Raw genomic sequence first — 25452 nt, 5'->3', positions numbered from 1 at the left:
AACATAAATAGAAGCAAAATTTAAAAAGTGTGACCGCCCTCGTCCCTAGGGTTTTTGACGACGGCGAAAAATACCCTTGTATCATTGGCCAGATTTTGAAATATGATTGGTTTTCACATTTTCGCATAATCATGATTTTTTTTTTCAGCACTTTTTCAGGTCAATAATAAAATGGTGCATGAAGCCGTGATCAATCAGATTTGTAAACAAAACTTTATAAAGCCAGCAAAATTTATAAAAAATGTTTTGGTGTTACTTTTTTAGATTTATTAAAATATAACTGACTCGGTCTTGGTGCTGCGTTGTAAATTAAGAAATCATAGTAGACTGCTGAGTTAATAAAAACAACAGCCCTGTCTTTTATTAAGTGTTTGTAGCTAGCTAGCTATAGGTAAAACAAAAACGTTTGTAATATGCTTAGCACGAAGTAGAGGATGAAAAACCTACTGCAGGCGTGCTGATAACAGCTATCTTTATGTATTTTAGCTTGGTACTTTGTTCACATTTAGCTATTGGCTAGCTCAACTTTTTCAACGTTTGCAAATTATGACAAGATTAGAGATTTTGTTTGTTTATTCCTTAAAAAATGCAATAACAACACACTAGTTTGAAATCAGATGCACAAGAATAAATCCTACAAATATGTGGACCCTATTTGCAAAAATATATCAAATATTCACTTAAATTGATGAATTTATTCAAGAAAAAAAATATAATAAAACTTGAAGAAGGGGGATCTAGCGTCTCTGAGAAATCTATAAATTGCAGTACCTTAACCATATATATGGGGAAGCGGGTAAAATCAACCGACTTGCAGCTTAAAAAGATGCTGTATTTTAAAAAATTGGCATTTGAACTGAAATATGGCTATCTTTTTCTGAGTATCCAGCAACAACCTTTTACAATATTATGACAATTTTTTATAGACAAAGTAGCTTTTTGTAATATAAGCAAATAGGAAACTGGGTTGCACCAAGCAAGCGTAGCATATATTTCTATTTAGACCCTATCTGTCAATTCCAATCATGAGAATTGCTCATAATGTATTTTGCACAAGTTTCCTTGTCAAAATTGATATACTGTCAAAAATCGTTTATCAGTGTCCTTGAAAACGACTAAATTAAGAAACTCAGGAACTATGATAATAGTAAATACTTTTGTGACTCAATTTTATCAAAGTAACCTAAAAACATGTCATGTCTAAGTTTCAAGTCTTTATTTCAATTTTATTTTGCAAAAAGTATGGCTTCGAACAAGAAGTATTTTCATAGCTCACTTTACTGGGCACTTTAAAGGCTATTTTCCACGGAACGGAACAGACAGAAACAGAACTCATTAGAAAATTTTCTAATTGTATATAATTTCCACTTCATAATAATGCACTCATTTTTATACAGAAGTAAACAGACTTCACAAAATGAAATAACCTGATTGGCTAAATAATTCTCTACCTGTCTTTTTCGTACACAATGCAAAGAAAAAAAGGTGAATTTCATTCTACTTTGCTCGAAACAGAACGGACAAGAGAATTTCTGTTTACGTGATGTAAACATTTTAAGTTTGCATGCTCAGAGACTTTTCTGTTTCTTTCCATTCCATTCCACTGAAAATTTTCCTGAAGTGGAAAATAGCCTTAGCTTATATCCCTCTTAGTACATATACTAATATTTGTTTATATATTCAGATTAAGGATGTATTTTAAATAATAATAGAAGTTGCTAACTTTGCAAAAAATTAGTTCTTGTAAAAATTAAAAGTATTTCGAAAATCAGTTTTCCAAAATATCCCCAATTCTGTTATGTGTAAAAGAGCAAAACTGCTCCTTTACATAACAGAATGTCATAATGTTTAAGGCAAGCTTTTATAATATCTGAAGCTGTCTACATATATCCAGAAATTAGTCAGCCCTTCTCTTTACTTCCTATTTTCCATAGGATTCAAAACGCCACAAAAATAAAAAACTTTTTCCATAAACTGGATTTGAAATCTAACAAAGAACTATCTGAGTTCAGCAAAGAAAATTTTTTATTCAGGAAGAACCTAGCAAGCTATAGCTAGCTAAACAATATTAAGTATTATGTAACCTGCTAATAAAACATCACAACTTTCTTGTATATTTTAGTCGTGAGACGTTATGTTTTCTGTTGCTAGAACATAAAATTCTGCCCGCTAAGGATCCGCCATTGTTGGTCACATAAATTAACGTATGACGTGTCGCATAATCTGGCTATATCGGACAAAATAGCTCAACGATACCAGGGTACTTTTCGCCGTCGTCTCTCCTAACAAAAAAGGCAAAAAAAACCCGCTGCCTGTAGCTATGTTTAGCTAGCTAGCCATATTACGAGTTGTGATTTTAAATTTTTTTATAGAATTATATTTTACATTATAACAAAAATAAATATATTTATATACATATGGATGTTGTATTCCTTCTTTTGCCTTTTTTTATTATTGTTAGCTATCACGCGACCATGTTTACGACCATGACTTTGCAGCCGTTTTTTAAAAAAATAATTAAAGATCACATAGCGCCTCGTGCAAACCAATCAGAATTTTTAAAAATTGTTTTCTTTAAACCATACACGTTTCGTGTTTCTTAATTCCTTGTTCCCTTTATGTGACATTCAGGTAGTTGTAGTCAACAGCATAATATAAAAAAATTAAAAAAATGGCGACATATACGGACTTCACAGTGTCAGAGAAATCAGATGAAAACTTTACACTGGCAACAAACAGCAGTTTTTTTGAAAACTCATTTCACTCACCAAATTATGTACTACCAGTCGAGACTCTTGTATACAACGTATCGTGTATAATTTACGAAAAAGGTTTACAAGCACCAAAATCAAGTAAAAAGAGGTGGGCTTACATGTTGTGTTCCCTGTGCTACAATAACTCTAAAAGAAACTTGCCAGAGTTCACGTTAAAAGAGCAATCGAAATAGTAAAGAATTACAGGATATTACAGTCAGTGTTTCAATTATCAATGGCACTTTATTTGAACAAAATTTGGGTACTTTGTAGGATATTTAAATTAACTGTTAACCTCCACACGTTGACAGAGTAGCGCTGCAACATGTTTGGAGCATTTGCTTGCACCAGCTTTGCAATTACATTTGTCATACAGAATGTCTCCATATGCTTGATACAAATGTAGTAAACAGAAAAAAAAACAACTACGCTATGTGATCAAGCTTTTTCTAGTTTGCGGTTGACTACCAGAATGCATTGCGCATTTGTGAATGGGAAATTATTTTGTTGTTGAAACTTTGAAGCGTCAGATTAAAAATTATAAGCTAAATAAAGCTCCTGCTCGTGCTTTGCGGATACTACAATAGAAAAATATAGTTTGCACTCCTTCTCTATTTCAGACGTGTCAAAAGATTGAAGTGGACTTTTGGCTTTAACCATTAATTTACAGCCTATCTACTTTTTCATAAAGAAAGCTCAGCATACTGCATATAAATTTACCCTGATCATTTAATAAGGAATTTGTTTAAAAGGGAGGAAAGCGTCATGATTTTGCCCAAGGAAAAAACTCTTTCTTTGAGAAACTACCAACGACGCAATTTGTTAAGAAAATGTCAAGCATCTACACGTTTTTTACAAGAAAAATGTTAGTAGAAAATAAGCCTCATAATTAGCCGAAAAATAAGAACAGGCTTGGGCTCAAATCATTTCAGTTTTCAGTTTCCAAATCTGAATTTTATAAGATAAGATTTGTTGTTTGCGGGTTTTTCTCACATATAAGGTGTTAAATACTGTAAGAAATGCCCAGTCTCTATTAAACGCCTGTATTCAATAGACACCCCTTCTTAAAAATAAAAGTATAATAAACCCCGCTCCCATAAAAACGCTTACTGTCTAAAAGAGGCGTTTATTACAGTTGTCCTCCTTCAAGTAATTTTGGTGTGTTGAATTTATAATGGAAATATAGGTACTGTATTATTTCCGCCTCTCTTGTAAATCCGCTTTTTTGATATTCCTACAGGAGCTGAGAGCAGTAACGTATAAAGCTCGTTGTAGAGGGGTTTTGAATCTTGATTTGACCAGATAATTGTTCAAAAAATAACTGCCCTTTTATGTCCATGAACCAATTTATTGCCATTATGAGTCAAAGGTCAAAAACATTTTTTCCAAAAAATATCTTGTGACGCCTTATTTGTTAGCACCTTTTATGCTGAATTAGAAAAACCTATACTGACATGGGATAAAAAAAAGTGTTGAAAAGTTAAAAGTACATCTACATTTGTGTCTCAAGTAGCTTTTATACAAAATAATTTGATGAATTATTTCCGTCTCGAATACTATTGACCATTCAAATGTTCTTAATCGTTTGAATTATCTATTATGATGGTAGAAAAGCATGCGGTGGTCGTAAACAAGTGTTAAAAAAAAGGTTTCGATTCATTTACACTTTATGTAAATGCTTAGTTATTTGTTTCGTCAACATGAATTGAGAAAGTATGAGTTTACAGATTAATAAAGATAGAAATATTGATTTAAAAAATGTATTGTATGTCAGAAACAGAAAAATTTCTAATGTTATTATTTTTTAGAAATAACATAAAGGTTTATGTTTTTAAGGAACTGGTTTGTAGGTTGCTTCTTAGGTTTTCCGGGCTTAAGCCTTGATTACAGAAATTTTTAAAAGACAGTAAGGGTGATAGAAAGCTAACCAGTACTGAAAATGAAAGAAAAAATTGTCGAAGCAAGTAGAATAATGAATGATGATGTATCAAATGGAGAAATAGAACGTCGTGTAAAATACGAAAAAAATTATCTGAAAACAAAGAAGCGTTTTCTAGAACGTAGCGAGACAGAAAATGAGGAAAACTATGCAGTTTTAGATGAAGAAGTTAATCAAAAAGGAATCAAAAAGAAAGACTTCGAGTGTTTCGGTTTTTAGTGATAGATGTATCATTTGTGATTGTGCTAAACATAAAGGGAACTCCAATAGATTTAGAATTTGAGAAACGTTTTAATAAAGAAGATGTATATACAAGATGTTCGTTTTTCAGTACACCCGGAGCCGTTTTTGCCAGTGATATCATGTACCACAAAGATTGTATAGATTTGTACTTAATGCGTTTTCTTAGAGACGTACACACCATATTACAAGAGAGTCAATATTCATTAAAGTTCATTAAAGATCTTTTACTTGCCTTGGTTAAGAATCTGGATATCGAAAAGAAATTCAAGTCACCAATTTTGTAAATAAGCACTTCTTAGGAAACAACAAATAGATTAGGCAATCCTCTTTTTCTGACATTAATGAATGAACTTATAGTACTGTTTTAGTCTAATGTTTTAAACGTTTTAGAAATTACTGCCGAACAAAACGTGGCATTGTAATGTTTTAAATTATGAATTTATATATTTCTTTTCAGGGTCGGTCCTAAATAATCAAAACACAAAGACTTTAAACGATCAATCAATTCGGTGACCCTGTATGATTTTTCTATCCAAAAGATAGATTCAAATCGCAATTATTTTTTAAAGTATTTAAATGTAATTCTTTTCACTATTTTCAAAAACGTGGTTGTGATAAAACGTGCTTAAGAAAACACCTATTTACCTTAAAAGCGGAGGCTCTGATGATATGACAAGCTGAACAATTTTATCAAATGGCATTGTAGAAGAGTGTTTACTACCCAAATGTACGCATGAAGAGGCTGATGACAGAATGATATTCCATCTTAATCATGGTCTCACGATCAATCACTACACCAAGATAATTATCTTAACAGATGTGCTCACAACTTTGGGTCGTCACTTCAATCTCTGGAAGTACCGAAATTTGCGCAAATTATGGGGAAAGCAGGAGGCAAAGAAGCGATTTCGATCCCTGAATTCGTCAAGAAAATGGATGATGATGCCATCGAGGTTCTATCTGCAGTACATGCCTTGAGCGGTTAATTCACGTTATCTTGTTTTAACCTTAAAGTACATATTTCACTCTAATGTATCTTGCCTTACATAATACAAGTAACAATGTACATTTTGTATAAGAGAATTCTATTTATAGGTTGTGATACGACAAGCAAAATTGGAACAAAACTCGCTGCATTAAATACTGCACATAACTGTGGATTTCAACTGTGAAATTGCTTCGGCAAAGATCCTAATAAAATACAGAAAAGTTTCGTTCAAGACGCCTATCCAACAAAAATTTCAATGACGAGCTACATTTAGATATATTTCATAAGAAATCGTTTAAGATGGATCATAGAGATATTATTAAAAGAGAAAGAGACACAACGCGATAATTCTCTATTCAAATTCCTATTGTTAAGACAAACAATGCGGAGAAGGCGCGTCACTAGATTCCAGCTCATTTTGTGCGTTTCTCGCAAAACGACTAATTACCGATTCTTTCAGTAGAGAATCCCGACAATTTTACTTGTAAAAGATTAAGAAAATAATCAGGTTTTCCACTTAATTCCGCCAAGTTAATTGGTTAAAAAGCTCGCCTTCGAAATAATTTACCTGCACAATTTTCAAGAGAATTAGTTGGGGAAGAAGCTCGAAGGTCAAGCAGCCATACTTGTTATCATATGTATAGAAAAAACAAACGTGTTTTTTTCAAGAAATACTGAACGGAATATGAATCCTTCATAGATGTACGAAGGTAAGGGTGTATTCTTTAAGTGAAGGACGATGGCTAGTCAAAGTTTAAGGCCAAAATTCAACTGTAAATTTTTGGTGGTAATAACGTTTTTTTAAGTAAAAATAGCGGTCTTGAAAAACTCGTGCCTTTAAAAACTTAACAGTTTTTGTAAAAAAGCGAGTTGTGGCTAGTTATCGTATTTAAAAGTTATATCAAAACAGTTTTAGCAATATACTATCATATTTCTATTTACGTTTCAGGAGCTGCTCTAAACATGTCATAGAGAATATAGCTATAGCTAGCTATACCCTCGAGGAGGCTAACCACATGGAATTTAAATCACTATTGCTAGCCATTGAAGAATTTCTCTCTGGGAACAATCAGTTCTGACGTTCTAGTATTAAGACCACATTCAAGTGATGTAAGCTCTGAACTCATCTGCTTTCATATCAGACAATGAAAATATGCATTGAGAAATTAATTACCAAAAATTTCACACATTTCAAACACACGTTTTACAAACTCAGTATGGAGGTAAAAACCTTGATCAGCAATACAGCGTTAAAAAACCAGATTACCAGGACCGTTGTATGGAAAGGTCGAATGACCATGTTTTTAACATAAACATGTATGTGTATGCAATCCAAGCTACTGAGTTGGTCCACAACAACAGGTTAATCAAAAGCTATTTGCTCTGCTTGGCTAAGAGAAAGTTTAATGATATATTTATCAAAATCTTCAAACTTATTTAGTACTGCTAATAAATTTACATTATGTGGTAAAAATCCTTTTCTACCTATGGCTCAAAATAAAATACTTCGCTTATAAAATACTTCGCTTAAATATTTTTTAAACGATTAAGGTTTTAAAATCTTAAGCGATTTTCTTTGGTGTAATTTTCCAAATCGCAAAATCGTTTTAAAGAGTCTAAATTATGCTAACACGTGCAGTTGATTATTACAAAATATTAAATTTTGCTAACATTATCAACCCTAATTGGGCGAAATAACAATCGAAACATTTTCTTTGACATTATTGGATCAGAGGAAACAATCCAGCTTCGGGAACTTTAAATTTTCATGAATGCGCCACCTTTTTCAGGGACGCGTCTACTAAAATAGCTTGAATAGCCGTTGTGTCTCTTTCTCTTTTAATAATATCTCTATGGATATATCTTGAAACCTTTCCCCCAACGTGCATTTTACTCCGATTGCGTAGCTTTATCAATGTATTATGTGGTACAACGCACCATCTGAATGTGCTGAAGTAGTTCTGGTTCCAACAGTTTACGGATATCAAGAAAATGACAAATGATTTTCCGTTCTCTTGTTCTTGCAAGAAATGTGCACGTCACCTCGTTTGTAGATGCAGGCAGTGGCAACTTCAATGTTGTTAATATTGTGATAATGCAGATACTTGTACCAACCCAACAAGTACATAAAAGTATTTATGACGTTTGTGATGTTGATGTAATTGTACGAAATATTGTTTTGACAACAAAGAGTTATATTTATATTCAATTAGTTGTAACTTCTCAACACTTCATTTTTACCCCATTTCAGTATAGGTTTTTCTGACTCAGTCTAAGTCTGTCCTTGTTACACGATACTTTTTGAAAAAAAATAACATTAGACCTTTGACCTATAATGGCGGGAAAGAAGGGCAGTAATGTTTTTTAATCCTTGGACGATTACCCGGTCAAGCCAAGAACAAAACCTTTCTACAATGAACTTTATATGCGACTGCTCTCAGTCTATTGGTTGAAAAAATGATCGTTCATCTCCAAAATCCAGCATGCGGGATTAGTATAATTTTTACTAAAACGCTAATCTCGTAGTATATAAAATAGGGTTAATAACGGTATGTCAAAGCATGAATATCCGAATGTCAGTTTTTAATTAACAGTCAGTTTTTTTAATACTCGTCTCAATGAACGTCCCCCTTCAAGAATCCTGAAAGTTAAATATAATTGGTGATAAATAGGTAATGAATAAGAAACAAGAAGCCCTGAGGGCTCTAAGAATTTCCGCTCGCTACAAAAATATTTGATGACAACCTGCTAATTCGTTGTGTTATCGTGTCAAACATTCGAAGAGGTTTGGTGCATGAAGCTCTGAAGATAAAGCACACAAGTGACATTATATCTTCCAACAAACGCAAACAAAACGAAACGTGTCATAATAAACTCACATTTTAAAAGAAATTGCTAACAAAAAATACAGCCTATCATTCGTGGTTGAAAGTCTTGCGATTGAAACGTTTATGGTCTTAAACGGCATTTATTTGACAAAAAATCTTAATTTTGATGTGACCATCATGTTCAGCATACTTTTTTGTTAACTGTGCCAAATTTTGTCGAAAATAAAGTAGTTTTAATTTTTGGACCAATTTTGGCCAAAAATGACATTTAGGTAACAAAAAATTAAAATTTTGATGTCACCATCATGTTCAGCATACTTTATTTGTTAACTGTGCCAAATTTTGTTAAAAATAAAGTAGTTTTAATTTTTGGACCAATTTTGGTCTAAAATGACATTTAGGTGACAAAAATCAAAATTATGATGTCACTATTATGTTCAGCATACTTTATTTGTTAACTGTGCTAAATTTTGTCGAAAAAAAATACCAATTTTGGCCTGAAACGTCATTTAAATGACTTCCCAGTACTTAGGGAGTTTGGGTATGAAGTTTAAATCTGTGGTTGCAATTGACCATTTGGAACAGGGTTAGTTAGTCAGTTATACCAATACTATCCTCCTCTCAGAGGAACGTGAAATCCCAGGGTCGATTTTTTCTCAAAAAATTCTCCGAGAGAAAAAAAACGACGGTTTTAAAGAATTTCCTACGCCTTCGGGCGCGGAAATTCAAAAAAAGAAGATATTAAAGATTTATTTTTCGTCAAATATATCTGTCCAAAATATTTCTTCGTTTAAAAATGACGAATTTTTCGCAGGGTGACGAAAGTTTTTAACGACAAAATTTATGATAAACGGATTTTTTCACTGATAAGGTACTTAAGAGTTATTGGAATTGAGACGTTATCGGGGAGTAGTAAGAAAAGATTATAAACGTTTTGTGTTATTTTTGTGTAAAAAAAAACAAACAGATACTGATCCCCTGAAACATAAAAGAGAAACCAATATAAAAAAATTGCTGCGAAGAAAGTGAGATTAAACTTCCTTCCATGTGTAGAATGGTAAAATAGTAGAAAATTATATCGAGACAAGGAACTGCGTAAAATATTTATTTTATATGATTACAGCAGAGGTATAAATAGATCTATTTTTCTGTTTTTTGTGTAAGGAATTTAATTCTCATGCAAACAATATCTTCAACACGGCCAATTTTCCTTAGCATAAAATATCTTTTTAAATAACAAATCATCAAGCTGAAAATCATGCCCCTATATGCATGTCACAAGCAAAACACTGAAAAAGCTTATACAATACTGCATCTACAGAATTTTGGAACATCAACATTATGATTATGCTCTGAAGTGTGCAAGAAGTGACGTAGCAACAAAACATTAAAATGCATATAAACTATCCTTGTGACGTTACCACAATCGAATAAAAAATGCAATTATATTAATATTTATGGGTTGCACAAGAAGTCAGTTTTTCCTGCTACCCTTTCTGTAAAATATCATTCATAGTTTGGCCCTTTTTATTTATTTTTTATTATATTATGTATTTAATTATGTTTATTTACTATCTTTTTTAAAAGAAAAATTTGTCACGCAATTGTAAAGTATTTAGATTTTTGTTTTTGTTCGAGGCCGGTCACCTTAAGAACACAGTTTTAGATTTCATCTTTATTTTGCGTGCAAATATGTGACACTTTTGCTACGTATTTATTAGGTTTGTTCACAATTTTTATTGGACTGTATTGTGCTGTTGGTCTCACTTGCTTTTTTAATTTTAAAGTGAAACTTAAAGTAAAAAAGTAGCTTGTACTTGAAGGAAAATTACATTTAAACTCAAAATCAATTTCTGTTTAAATTGCAACTAACTATTAATTTATTCGTACAAACACGAAATCTATATATTTATCCCTACAAATCATTTTTCCCTATCCTGCGAGAGTCGAATTTCTTTGAGCATGGTTCTGTCAATATATTAAGACTCTGACGGATTAATTACAAACAGCAAAACTATATCCCACTAATACCGTAATGTGAAAGGCTTTTGGCGTTCACAAAAATTTCCAGCATTTGCTTGGAGGTACCCAGGTTATACATTTTTTTTAATTTTTATTCAATTTTGTTAATTTGATAATAGGACATTTTTACAAACAGCTAACATATAATTACGGTAAGAAGGCTATATACTATATACTCTGCAAACATTATTTTACTGTTCACCTGTTTATTTAGAATATAAGTAAATAAAACTTAAAAATCACGCTTTTTTTCCTTGATCGGTTTATTGTTATTTACAATTTTCTGTTATTTACAGTGGTATAATTTCTAATTTTTTTGTATCACCAGCTTGTTTAAATGCATTTCGGCTTTTCAAAATGAAAATGAAAAACAAATTCCGGCACCGAGTAAACCGTTATATAATATACGAAAGGCAATGGTGTCACTCAAAATACTAGCTACCACGTATCATATGAACAAAAAATTAAAAAAAAATATTAGCCTAAAAGAAACAAAGCTTTAGCACACTACTTTATACAGCAGGCTCTTCTAGGTCACGTATACTCACTCCATTCCGTAATTGTTTCTCTACAGAAAATGTTTGGATACACAATATGTAAGTTAAGATTATCAGCGACAAGAATTCTACTTACTCAAGAAAACTTGATATATTTTGCAGGATCACATTTACTTCACACTCTTCCACGTTACATGATGCCAACAGGACGGGTATTTTTACTATGGCGACCAAAAACATAATTACAAATTTTATTAACTATTTACTCCACTAAGAAAAACACTTCCAAGGTCTCGTACAGAAAATTTGTTTAGGCACTATCAAACAGCACAGCCTAGACAGCACAGCCTACAAACGGAATACTTACAGAAAATATCGTAACTTGAGGCCTTAGTATCATAACAGTGGCATTTTTTACACATAGTACACCAGACATTGATCATTTTAATAAAAACCTTTTCTAACTAAAACAAGGCTACATACCAAACAATCGGAGCAAATGTTCGATACCGTAAATATCTGCTGGAGTATCGCCATCTGACCGCTGCGGGAAAATTACAAAATTTTTGTTGTCAGTTGAACCAGTCATCTTGGGAATGTCGATACGTAAAGGTCTGGGAAGTCCCTATAACAGAATAAGAATAAGTCTACAAAATAACTACACAAAGGCTGAAAACGTTCACCGTGGCAAACACAAGACAATGGAGAAATGTGACATTTTAAACCTTAGCGGTTTTCTCCAGAGATTTTGCGCTTGATCCGATCGCCATGAAATCATTTTCGACAGAAGTGTCAAATGCAACTATACTGCACGATCTCCGACTTCTTCTTAATCTACGCAATCTTGGAAAACCTAAAGAGCACATGTTATTTAAAAATTAAATTAAAACCAAATAAGTTTAAGTAGCTGTAAGATAATTCATTGATCGTCAAATAACGTGTGATATTTCTTTATTTTATAAGTGATTTTGTTAAGACTACCGTTTTACGCACATTAAACACTTTTTAAGAGAGTTTGTCAATTCACTGGCATTCACTGGTTATTCAGGTTGGAACAATTTTATTGCGCTAATGAAATTGAAACCAGTTGAAGTTTGGCAATAAACCCGACAATGTGGCGTGTAATTCCGGCACTTTAAATAAATGCCAACTTTTGAAATAAAGATAACAAGTCTAATCATGGTCTAATTGAAAAAACGTGGCATAAATACATCCTGCATTTTTGGTGAGTAAATTAAATTATTCTAAAAATAATAAATAAAAAAACAATAGGCAATGCAATTTAATTGTTTTGGTGCAGCTGGCACGTAAAAATACTAGCGAGAAGAATATATTTACGTGAATAAAAATGAATATACAGTTTTAGTCGTTAGCCCGCGCAAAATTTCACGGAGGTTACTCGTTCTATATTTTCTTATCATGAACTAGCTCTGCAACTAAACATATATAACTCTACATGACCTGGTAAAACTGTTAACGGAATATTCAGTTAATAAACTGAATATTAAATAAATTAATATAAAATAAAAGATAGATACAGTCTATCTGTCTGACAACCATCTAACTTATATGTTATCAGCCTACTCTGTCTCTTACTGAATGACGATTTCTGCTCCAAAACTCATAGGCTCAATGCACACCTCTATAACCTTAAAATGACTTCAAACCATGACCATTAAAGTCGCCGCCCACCATGACAAGTTCACTGTCCTAAAACCTTGATGTGACTGCTATAAACTCATCATAAAACTTATTTTTCTCTTTCTCACCGAGTCCACACTGTGAAGCATAAACTGACATAAGTGACAATATTACCTCACCTGCTCTATCTCCCAGTGTACCAACATTTACACCAGCTATCCTCAACCTAGCGTTATCTACCTTGTGATGTGATAGCTGGGTAACGGTCTGACAATGTTCACACTTGACATTTGTTCTACCATGCGTGACACCTTCACTCCTCGGAGTTCCAATCCCGTTTACGCAGTTTGTCTGATCAACTGTTCTCACGGCAATTAATAGAGTTTTGGTATTGTTTTACAGCTGGGTGCCCTTCCTAACGCCAACCCTTTATAGACCGGACTGGTGTGGGATTAATATCTGAAAGAGTGTCCGTGTTCACTTAAAAAATATGAATGAATGAAAACGAACAAATTTAAAGAACATGAATGAGATCAAACAAATTCTAACAAAAATAATGTCTGAAAACTCGAATAGACGTAGTATTCTAATCCATTATACACAACGGGAATATGGAGAAAACATACTCGTTTAATTCATCGGTTACAGGGTTCCATTACTATCAAAGATACTGGCAACCATTGAAAAATAAAAAAATAATTTGTTCATTTAAACTAAGTAGCATGTTTAATCATTTTGCTATGTAAACAAAGAAAAACTGGGGAGACAAGTTGGCCATTTGCCTAAAGAAATACCTCTCATCACAAAATATTACTTGGACCATGGTTCTAATGTACTGCCAGTTGTCATTGACAAGGTATTGTCGATCACCGTTGATGTAAGGACGATTCGAAATAGAATTCCGCATGATAGTGAAAACACCTGCAACAAGGAGTTATCAAAAGTTGACTGAGCTTTATTTTGCAGCTACAACAAGTTAATACAGAACCAACTGAGGATACTGATGTTGGAAGTATCTTTAACTTAGTGATGGCATTACAACCTCTCGGAGCGCAAGGAAAATAGAAGAACAAAGATAAAAGCTCCAGCAGTAAAACAAGAATAAAAAAATCGAGATATTGGAGATATTGGAGAAATGTGTCGGGTGACCATGAATGCGTACAAGGATAACAAAAGTACGATATAGTTGTAATTGATTGAATAAATATAATTCTTTTCTTTTGCTTTTCTTTTTGTTTTTAATTTAGGGATAAATAAATAATGGAAACACCCAGTGGTAAATCTTCTTCTTAGGCAGTATGACCGTTACCTTTCTGGGCATATGCTCTAAACGCTGATTTGTCTAAAAAAAGATTTTTTTTATTTTTTAAAAAAACTTTTGCAAATAGTTTCTGCCTGCAAAAGTTTATGCCCGTGCAGTAGCCACTTGATGGCACCTTAAGCGATTTTTAAAAAGTACCCTCTGTACAGTCGAGATAATTCTCCATCAACTCAGCTGCCAGCTCCAGTCATGGTTGAAGAGTCACCTCTTTCTGCTCAAGATAATTCTCCACTTACGTAACTTCCAGTGATTGACTCAATCTAACCCATCAACAACACAAATGCCACCTTAACCATTGGTTAAGGACAAACTTTCTCAAAAAAGGTTACTACAATCTCCTGAAGATAACAGTCTAGTTGTTCAGGTACCACCTTTCTGACTTGAATAGAATATATCAAAGAAAGAGCAATATTAGGATTCTAATTACTATGCACTTAATGACATTTTAGATATTCCAGATGTATATTTTCAGGTTAACCCGCAAATAGATGATGCAAAAGTTGATGCAAAAGTTATAAATGGTATGTTTTACATAATAGTTCCTATTATGTTTAGTACCGACCAGTCATAGTAATAGATATCACACACATATCCAAAGGATTAAATAATATCGATTTTGACACTCATCTGATACTTTCCCGTTACTCATGCATCTTCCTTTTTCTGCGTACAGGTAGGTTAAAACATTTCTTTATCTTTCGTTCTTAGCAAGTGACGTTGACATTCATTGTATAGAGAAGACATATAACAAAAATTGTTGCAATGTGATAACGGAAATTGTAAGTGATTCCTTTTACTTATTTTGTATTATTTCATTTTATTTCTAAATTTATATAGATATAAAAATTGTTTTAGGATGAATATATGCAATTCACTTGAATAGATACATGAGAAGATACTATAAGGTAAGTATGTAATTTACATTACACGTCTTCATATACTATTCCTTTATTCCCGATCTTTTGTTTTGTCATAACTAAGATTGGAATTATTGTAGAGACAGGGAAGATTCCCATTACGAATAACAATAGTGAGGTAATCTTAATAAGTTAACAAGTAATTTATTTTATTAAAAACCTTTTGGACGATTATATTTTACCATACCAGTCAAAAGATTTTTCCTCTGACAATAAGTCATTTTCATTTGCTATCAATGCATTGCTCTTCTTACAGTCATCTTTTCATCTCAAAGTGACCTTTAATAGTTCAACTGTTTTTAAAAATGATTCATAAGAGGATACATCATGTATAAAAAAATTGATATGTTGTCCATTAGGTTAATTCGCAAAATTAAACTGTAAAATTTAATATAACAAGGTCGTTGATTTTTCAGAAAGAAGTACTCTTGTTTTTTTGCAATCTTAGATCCTAGTTTAACAGATGCAAGGCTGTTTGATCCTACACTTCACAATATAACAGCTTTCTTTTGACTTTATTTTCAAATATTTTAATTCGTAGGATAATGGATACATCTTGATTTGTTGGATTTATTGAAAGACATGATCAAGTTCTACAACAATTTGTTTATAATTTAACTTTAACCGTTAATGCCTCCTTATAGTTGATTATTTTAAGCACAGTAATTTAACAGTAACACGGTCGGAGATAGGTGGCTTTTGGTATAACGGAATATATAAGCAAAAAAATGATAAACAACTGTATTTGCTTTGCAGAAGTAACAATGGGCTTCATCATAAGTCCTGTGAATGTTGGTTTGTGAAAAATATATTACAACTTTAATGCTATAAGCATTCTGGGAGGTCCGAAATAGCTAGCTAATTATCTTTATTTAAAATGACAGAAATCTTTCAAGTAGCTAGCTATCTACATATAAATAATGTAAATAGCTACTTGTACTTTATCACTTAATTATTTAATAACAAATGTGCCCCTGGCGTGTTGGGATGGTACTATAAAATCGCAAAATAAATATTATCCATTTCCATTATCAGACATCAGAAAGGGGTTTCTGTTCTTTAATTCTGATTGTTAAGTCCCACAAATTCTTATAAATTTTATGAAAAAAAAAACTATTCAAAACTTTCTGTTCTCTCCCTTGCACTATTCATGGCATTTCTTGGCATTGTTTTCAGTTCCAAGCCATGATTCCTTAGCTTCCAGCCACGAAGTTCAGTTGTGTCTCATTCACAAGTTTCAGGGCTAGCCAATACAATAGACAAGGTCGAGGAACCTGGGTAATTATGATTTCCAGATTTTTGCTGCTGATATCAGCATATTTTAGCCCTTGAGCGCCACCCTCCGTATATATAGGAAAAATTGTCTTTAAGCCAATATACGAGAAGTTACTGCATACACACAATTGATGCAATGTTTTTCTTAATAGTAAATCTCTCCAGTGGTTTGGCACATAAGCAGCACTGTAGAATTCCTTCCGTTTGCCATTTTGTTTTTTAGGAATGAATGAACTCTTTATCGTTCGAATGTTTTTAAAAATGTTTAAAATGTTTTCCTCCAACATGCATTTTTTCATCCAACATTTCATCCAACATGGGAAAAAATATTGGATGAAACGTTGGACTGGTTTTTCCCCACCTTTAGGAAGAAAACAAAGAAGATTATTTTTAAAACAGCTGTAAAACATACTTCTGATGGCCCACACTCAAAGACTTTTTTCGCAAAAGAGTACAATGTCCTAAATCACGTCACAACTCTAGATATGTTTCAGGAGTTAACTTATCTCCTGCCCAAAGTTCGCTAGTGTGGTCTCGTACTATCGATGTTTTACATGAAATAATTTGATAATAGTTCCACTAAACGCCTATATGCTTATTTATTTTTACTGCTTTTATAAAGAGCGCTTCTTTAAGGGTAGGACTTATTTGAGCACATTATTAATTACATGCTTTTTGATAGTTGAGCGATTAATCAAGTCATTAGGATATGCACATAATTTTTGTTCATCATTAGTTCATTACTATTTTTAGGTAGCACAAGTATGGCTTCATTTAACGAATGTAAAAACAGACCACTTATTCATCATAATTTCAGGACTTCATTAATTTTTGAATAAAATATTATCAAATATTAAAAATTGTGAATTAAAAAAAATGCACGGAAAAAATATTTTCTTTTTGGAAAAAATGATTTACTATTCCCTAAAAAGAACAAAAAGCTAATAGGATATACCCATAAACAAATTAAGCCACCTGAAGCAACAACCACAGAATATCAGGAGTCAAGTATAGAAAATAAAGAATCCTAGTAAAGTGAAGCAACATCTTGGAATATTCCAAGGCAAAATTACTGAAGATTACTTTCGCGAAATCAAGCTGCAACCAAAGTTTAAATTCGTTAGTTTATGCGTAAATTAAGCGTTGCGTAAAATTGCACTAACCACGAAAGGATTCTCCGCTAGAAAAGCGTTGAAATCGATTTCTTGTTTTTATGCCGTGTAAATTTAGATTTAAATCATTGATAGAAATAAGCTGAGAGAAACAATATTTGCGGACTTCTTGAAACGCAACACTAAAATTTCAAATTTAAAATTTTCATGGAGTTTATTACAAGTGAAATCTCGGTAACATTTATTTGCCACGCTTGAAAGTGCGACGCAACCAGAGACAATTTTTTTGTGACATGCCTTTTATACGAAATTGCAAATATGACAATGTACGGGATAATGACTATTGACATTGGAGCAGAAATATTAGTTTTTTTGTGTCAACATAGTAACGTCACTCAAACGTTACAAATAAAAATCACTGAAATGTGCTAAAACATTTGGCTACTGAAGATTGGTTCTCACTATGGGCTAACGATGAGCTAACCATAGTGCGCATAATATGTTAGCCGATTTTCACTTTTGAGCCGCGGGTACCTGATGTATTTTTTTCACGTTCACACTAATGCAAGAAAGAATGAAAAAGAAAGATAGAAAGAAAGAAAGTCTTGTTATTTTTACTACTTCGAAGAAGACGACGTAGCCTGGAAAGAAAGGAATTAACAAAAGTAAGGAAAAGGAAACGACTTTGGGTCAGAAAGGCAGGGAAAATCTTTTAAGCTGAACGCCAACTCTTCTCCTTTTTTTTCAAACGTCATTTTTTAATTATGTCAACCATTTTAGCTTCAAAATGACCTTTTACAATGAAACATACTACTATTTTTAAAAACATAAATCGCTTTGAGCACGATTTATGTCAGCTTCCTTTAAAGATTGCTGAAAGTGAGCTTATTTCACTGTTAGCTAAAAAAAAAAAAAATAGCAAAAAATTTTGATTTCAAAAAATCGGCTAACGATGAGCTAACGATGAGCCCAGCTGTGAGCTAAGCAGGTACTTTTTCTTTCAAAGTATGGGCTAAGGTTAGCTTATCGTTAGCCCATAGTGAGAATCAAGCTTGAATGTGCAGACAGGACGTTATTTGAAGGTTTTTTATACCAACCAAATGTTATTTGAACGGTATATTCTGAAGGTCACTTAGACAAGCTGAAAAGGGTGGTTATTCAACGTGCAAACAGAAAGTTATTTGAATGTTTGACGAAACAGGATGATGTTATTTGAATCGTTTATTTATAACATAGCTTGAAAGCCTTTTTTATTAAATGTGCAAATAGAATGTTACTTAAAAGTAAATTGAATAAACAAAAGACTTTGAAAAAACGTCGTTAAGCCTACTGACGTACTACAAAAAAAAATATATATGAACTCTTGTAAAACTTTTTAATAATAATAATCAAGGTGCTTTACTGTTTTAGCCGTTTTTCAAAGACTTATAAAATTGAAGGACTACTACATAGAGGAAAAATATTAAAATATAGAATTGTATTGTATACAGGCCTATAAAATGCGAGATCATATGGATATGAATACCATGCTCACACGTTATGGATAGAGACCAAATTTTATCTTGGATAGGATGTTTGTCTACTCGAAACTAAGCCTACCTATATTGCAAAAAGGAATGATTCTGTGCTAATGCAAAAAGTGAACTGATTTTGCCTCAATACTGCAAGAGCATTATATAAAAAAAAGCATTGAAGCAAAAAAAAAGACAACAAATGATCAAAGATTTCACTTTGTGAATTGGATGATTAACTTAAGCCAGTCCCTTTCATTTTATACATGTACACAATATTCCGAAATATTTTCTCTCCAAAATGATATCTATCAAGAACGCTTGAACATGATCTAAAAACTTTGATGCATTGCCATTAGCCCTAATATTTGAAGAAAACATTAATTTCTACTTACTACATTCTTTAGCTTCATTATGCTTGGTTGCATCAGGTGAAATTTGCAAGGAGTCACAAGAGTTCGGAGGTGCTTGTTGAAGTAACACACCCTGACACAGTGCTTCTTCCTTGATTTCTTCAGCAGTTGTAAGACTCCCTCTACTACTCTTTCTATGTGGCATTGTGGATACATCTTTCGTCTTATCACTTTTCTCCACGTTAGTGATAACAGGAGAAAATCTTTCTTCTGATCTATTTGTGGAATTGGTATATCTTCTTGGTCTAGTTGGTATATTAGTTGTATCGTCATTACAAGAACTGGAGGAGTGGTCTCTTTTTCGTATTTTGTTAGTCTGTCTGCGTTTCCATGATTCACGTGAAATTGATAACAAATCTTCACTGACAAAACTTGCATGTGATGCTTTAGGCGATGAATCTTTATAATCAAAGCACGACAGAGGTGATACCGTCTTGAGTATTTGTGGCGTTATGGTTGGTGAAAATATAGACAAAGACATTGAACCAGTTGGAGATATTTGAGCTGGCTTTTCCGGAGGGAAAAAAACGAAGTATTGATCCCTCTCAAAGTTATACAATAATAACTTGCAAAGAAAGAAATTAAAATAAGTGTTCAGTCCACTCAGCGTTTCTTGTAAGACATTGATGCTAAATATGAGAAAACAAGGTTTAAAATTTGAAACTCTGAAAATGACCATTTTTGTGTGTCTTGAATGACCCCCTTCCCTCCCATAAAAAAAATTGAATAACATGCTTAACTTACTTAATATTTTTACCTTCTTTTACTTGCAGTTTGCAGTCTTGAAAATATTCGTTAAATATATCATTTACTGTAGGTTTTCGAGGTAAATGAATCATCTAGTAAAAACAAATACATAATACATATGCATATTCCTGCACAGATATAATTCCAAGTTAAAAGTATGGTGGTACACAGAAAAAATCTTTTAATTTGTATCTGCTAATAAGCCTATTTCAATATGCTGTTCGATTCTGCAAAATACATTGCCGGAATATGCACGAAGTGGACTCTCTCTCTATCGAGAGTACTCTCTAACCCGAATAAAAGTCTTGTTCCCTTGAAAATTTGAACTTCTCTATCTCGAATTTTTCTCCATTTCAAACAAAAATCCTTTTGATGCCAGATAATGTCACAGCCGCTACATTAGGGTAATTTGAGCTGGGCAGTACTTCCTAAAATGGTATTTATTTACCATAATAACTTTAGCCTTTTCTGAACATAGATAAACGATAGATGGCTTAAGACTTGGTTTTCATAAGATGTTATTCCACGAAAAACATTCTCTCTAAGTAAGGAAGTTTTGAATATAGCCTCGCAACTTATAAATGACTTCTTTTGGAGGATAATCCAAGCAAAAAAACCTTAAAATCATGTTTACCACTGTCATTATTAAAATAGTTGATAAAGACCTACACTGTCAAGTTAATTGTAAAAAAATAAGAACAATTTTAAGAAGCCTATATCTGATTTGTTTTTTAGAGAAGACACCTAATAAATATTTTTACAGTTTAATTTAAATAGTTGACAATACCTTAAAAAGGTTTTAGTTATGTTAGAACCAATATTATTACACAATTTGTGATTACTAAGTACACTTGGTTAAGCCAAAAGAACGCTTATTATAGATATAATATCTAGCTACAATAAGATATTGGCTAATTCTTTAAGGAAGAAGTTATAATCTAAGTTATACGAGTCACTAAGTTTCAGTAAATTAGATATTAGATTTTGCAGTAAAAAATGGAGAAATAAGAAAAAGATGTTTGTAGTTCGCCAATATCAAAGTTGTCATAAATGTGACGATTCCAGGGAATTTGATAACAACCTATTTAGCGATACTTTTCATTATCGATCACTTATAGCGCCTGATCGCAAAGCAAAAAGTTTTATCGATAATTTAGACACTTTATTAAATATTCATTATTATTATCACACTGTCCTTAGTAATAGCCTTTATATACTTACAAGTACATAAAGGTTTGCGACGAAGATATTAACCTTCGTCAATCTTGACTGCGTCGTCGAATAAATGGTTAAATGAAAAGCTTGATGTTAGGAAGGCTTGTTTTTTTTGGAAAATTCGCAGTGTATACAAATATCAAATTTCCCAATGTGTCAGTTGAAATTATAAAATAAACATTTGTTAATAACTAAGGACAAAACGACAAAAGCAACTTAGCGTTCTAAACTTATCGAAAACTAATCTCGTTTTTATGCAATATCTAGTGCAAAGTCTAAATTAACTGCACATCAGAAACATTTTTCATTAAAACATTTTTTTGTTTTGTTTACAAAAGTGTAGAAAACATGCGTTTTTACATTGTTAGTAATGCAAAGCAAATGTTTAGTGCAAAATAAAAGGGAGGATAAATTAATTCCTCGGCCAATGCTGAGACAGGCACGATAACTATGAGGCCATATGTACATAGAGGCAAGTCCTGGTTTTATTTTACCTTCATCATTGTGTAACTTATAAAAAAAGCTTGTAAAGCTTAAAAGCAAATTGGGATGTTTTTAGTCGGTGTTTTTTTAAAATGTACCAAAATGTAAATTTAGAAATCTGAAAAATCACATTTTTTAACAGAGATCTTTCATTTTTTGGAATTTTCGAACAAAACTTTCCAAAAAGACGTATTTTTAAACCAAAATTGTTCTGATAAAGGTTTCGGAGTAATCTAGGATGAAATATTCCAGAAAATGCTTTTTCTATGCTTTTCATTATATTTATATTGTTGATACTCTGAATTTTCGAAATTGGACTTCAGGAGTAAAAAAGGATAAAAAATTCCATCTAAGCCTTCAAAACCAAGTTTTAATATTTAGATAAGAAGCTAGTAAACGATGATAGAATAACTATACAAGGATAGTTTTGAAGGATAATGTATAATAAAACACGAAATATATTCTAAAACTATTGTCGGAGTAAAATTGGATGAAATATTCCAAAAAAAACAATAAATCGAAATATAATGGAACACGCGGTAGAAAAATAATAATACAACAATTTTAGTTACAATATACCTCTCAAACAAAATGACATTTTATTGATAAATATGCTAACACGTATCCACGTGTCTAGAGTAACAGAGGATTAATTATTCCAAACATCTTAACAAACTAGCAAAAGAAAAGAACTGGTAACACAATCCAAACAAATATCAAACTTAGGGAAATACGAAATATCAAACACTGTCCAAATAAAAAATTGGCCGTCGAATCAAAACAGTGCAATGCAAAGATTTCAAACCGTTCGAATCTCTTCTTGAAGTTACGGCAAAACCTTCCACACATAAAAGACTTTATCGCAAGTGGGGTGTATCACGATTTTTGCGTGTGGAATATTTCATCCTGAAAGACTCAGACAATTACATTTAAATTTTATGTTGTGGAACTAACTGTCAGTAACAATAAAAAAGGAAGTTAATAGCGTAAAGTTAATCTGGTTCTCTTTAATAGAGTATCAATAGTATAATGTAAAATCTCTAAAAAAATGGAATTTTTCATCCAAAATTACTCCTTTCGCGATATTTTCACTTCAGTTTAGTTGAATTGGTAAGTTGAGATTATTTTAAAACCTATGTGACTCCGAGAATTTCTATAAAACACTGAAGAAGACCATTTGTCAACTATCATTAATATTTGAAAAACATCACACGCTTTCTGTAGTGGCCAACCTAAAAGTGGAATAATCCATCCTCCATCACTCTTTATTAAAACTTTTTGCTATATTTCTTAAGATTAGACAAATATCATTCGATAAATTCATTTTTATAGTCAATAGCACATTCTCTGAGTTTATAATACATTCCACTTTGCAATCAATTTTTCACTCTATTTTTGGAATAATTCATCCTATTTTACTCATTTCAACATTTTTATACATCTTCTCAAAGTTTAGAAATAATATAATCAGAGAGTGAAATTTCAAAACGGTATCTCTTATAGATCAGACGTAATTCATTTTCATCCCTGGACACCTAAAAAGCTTTCATCCTAAATTACTCCTAACTTTACACTTAAATTGCGACTGATTCACTCACCCAATAGAAACCGGACAAAACGATTTGGAATATTTCATCTTTTTCTATTTTGCATTAAAATTTGAAGTAGCAATGAAAAAAGTGATTTAGAAAAGCAGTCTTAAACAAAAGGTATCCCAAAAATACAATTTGGTATAGTCTAAAAAAACACCGACTTCAATACTTCTGCCTGCCTTTTATGGAGAACATAAACCCACATGCAGCAGATTAACCACATAGATTTTTAATTACAACAACCTGTTCGAAAAATGTGCTCAAAACGATATTTAAACATAGTCATAAAAAAAAGAAATAGTCTGGCAACAAACAATGCTTCATTGTAATAATTCTTTCATATGCAAATTTTTCGTCCCGAGACTTCCACTCCTGCTCAGCACTTCAAAATGGCAGCTAATTGCGAAGGCTGCTGCTGAGATTCTTCAACATTTGCTGTGTTTTTGACCACACCTTTTCTTGTCTTCAGAAGGTATAAAGGAATCAGTTTATTTAAAGTTCGACTGCAAACAATGAAGTAAACAAGAAGTGGGGAGCTGATCTTATAAATATAATCACAAAGGATAGAGTACCAGATGACTCACTTAAAAAGCGCATTGAAAGTCGCAAGTTATTTATTTGTGAAAGACATTTTACAAAGGACGACTATCTGTTCAAAAAAGAATTTGGCCTCTTAGTAGAAAAGGGTTACAGCTCGTTACTAAAGCTCTAGTACCGCTTATAGCTATACACATACACAACAGTTGCGACTGCACTTCATGTTTTTACTGATTTTTTTTGGTTCTTTATCAGAAGTTTTTTTCTCCGTTGATACATATTTTTATATAGTTCTAGATCCGAAGCGAAAGGCATTAAAGGAGGGAGCTCTACCAACATTGAATCTTTCTAACAAAAGTATTTGTAGAAGTGCTGTGTTAACACAAGTTCGATCTTCAACATCAATTGAGAAACGTGAAGAATTCAGGGTTTTACAGCAGTTATCACCACCAAGTTCTCCACCCATGTTTGTTTACAAGGAATTTTTTGAGTTTGTACTGCGCATTAAAAAGTTGTCTTTGCCTAGTTGTTGGCATATTAAAACAGAAGAACATATTGTTACTGTAATTTGCACCTCTGACTCCAACTGTCATCTTCTGCCAAAGTTTGAAATTTTTGTTAACCAATTACTATAATATTCAGTAAACGTATTTGGATGAATGTTATTAGATGATCATCATTTTATATATGTCTAATGGACGATAATTTCACAATGTTACCTTGTCCAATCTTATTGCTGAGCAAAATACTTATGATATATGTAATGGGATTAAAACTCCAAATCCAGATAAAGAAGTTAATTTTCAAAAGCATGTTGTGCCAAAACATTTTGATTATGCAAATTATCAAAAGTTGTCTTTAAAACCAAAGTTGAACCAGGATGAGTATTATCGATCAAAAAATTGTAATATTCTGGTTTGTAACACTAATCCATGTCACAACTGTGAGTCCTTTGACATGAAATCCACTTATGCTAAAAATCGAAAATTGATGGTGTCCAGCCAACCAGCCAAATTGAATGCTCCTGTTACGTTTACATCTAGAATTCATCTGAAATTACCTATTCAAGATCAACGTTTACGTAGCAAACAGTTGGAACAGAGACTTGTTGAAATGAAAGCAGCATTAGAAAATGAAAGTCAACGAATTACTACTGAACTGAATAATGACTTGCAGACATTATTTTCTGGGTGTGACAAAACAGATGTTCCATATTTCACGAAATTATTTTGGGAAGAGCAGAGTTATATTAATTCCTTGTGTGCTAGTAGTGTACGTTACCATCCAATAGTGATAAAATTTTGTCTGACCTTAGCTGCAATGTCATCTTCGGCTTATTCTGATCTACGATATGATGCAAAAACAGGTTCCGTGTTTTGGTATTACCAAGTTTACGAATTCTTTGTGTACAAAAATTA

At 32.3% G+C, this 25452-nt stretch overlaps 1 protein-coding gene across 3 annotated transcripts in view; it reads right to left on the bottom strand.

The window, feature by feature from the left end:
• The window catches only part of LOC130656057 (male-specific lethal 3 homolog), a 44742-nt gene that overhangs the window by 4358 nt on the left and 14932 nt on the right, over nucleotides 1-25452 (bottom strand). The window contains exons 6-11 of one of the 3 annotated variants that reach the window (XM_057458898.1): nucleotides 20205-20299; nucleotides 19443-20089; nucleotides 11996-12123; nucleotides 11754-11895; nucleotides 11407-11491; nucleotides 4981-11341 (exon numbers count right to left, since the gene is read on the bottom strand). In XM_057458898.1, coding sequence (XP_057314881.1) covers nucleotides 11308-11341; nucleotides 11407-11491; nucleotides 11754-11895; nucleotides 11996-12123; nucleotides 19443-20089; nucleotides 20205-20299 — 1131 coding nt within the window. In that variant the 3' untranslated portion in view covers nucleotides 4981-11307. Of the gene's footprint in view, nucleotides 1-4980; nucleotides 11342-11406; nucleotides 11492-11753; nucleotides 11918-11995; nucleotides 12124-19442; nucleotides 20090-20204; nucleotides 20300-25452 lie in introns of those variants that run through there. The other 2 variants (XM_057458897.1, XR_008984822.1) reach the window with 2 other exon arrangements.

Source organism: Hydractinia symbiolongicarpus, chromosome 8 (assembly GCF_029227915.1).
Source record: "Hydractinia symbiolongicarpus strain clone_291-10 chromosome 8, HSymV2.1, whole genome shotgun sequence".
NCBI classification, from domain to species: Eukaryota; Metazoa; Cnidaria; class Hydrozoa; order Anthoathecata; family Hydractiniidae; genus Hydractinia; species Hydractinia symbiolongicarpus.
Note: the sequence above shows the minus strand (reverse complement) of the source record. Positions and strands in the feature narration are given on the sequence as shown.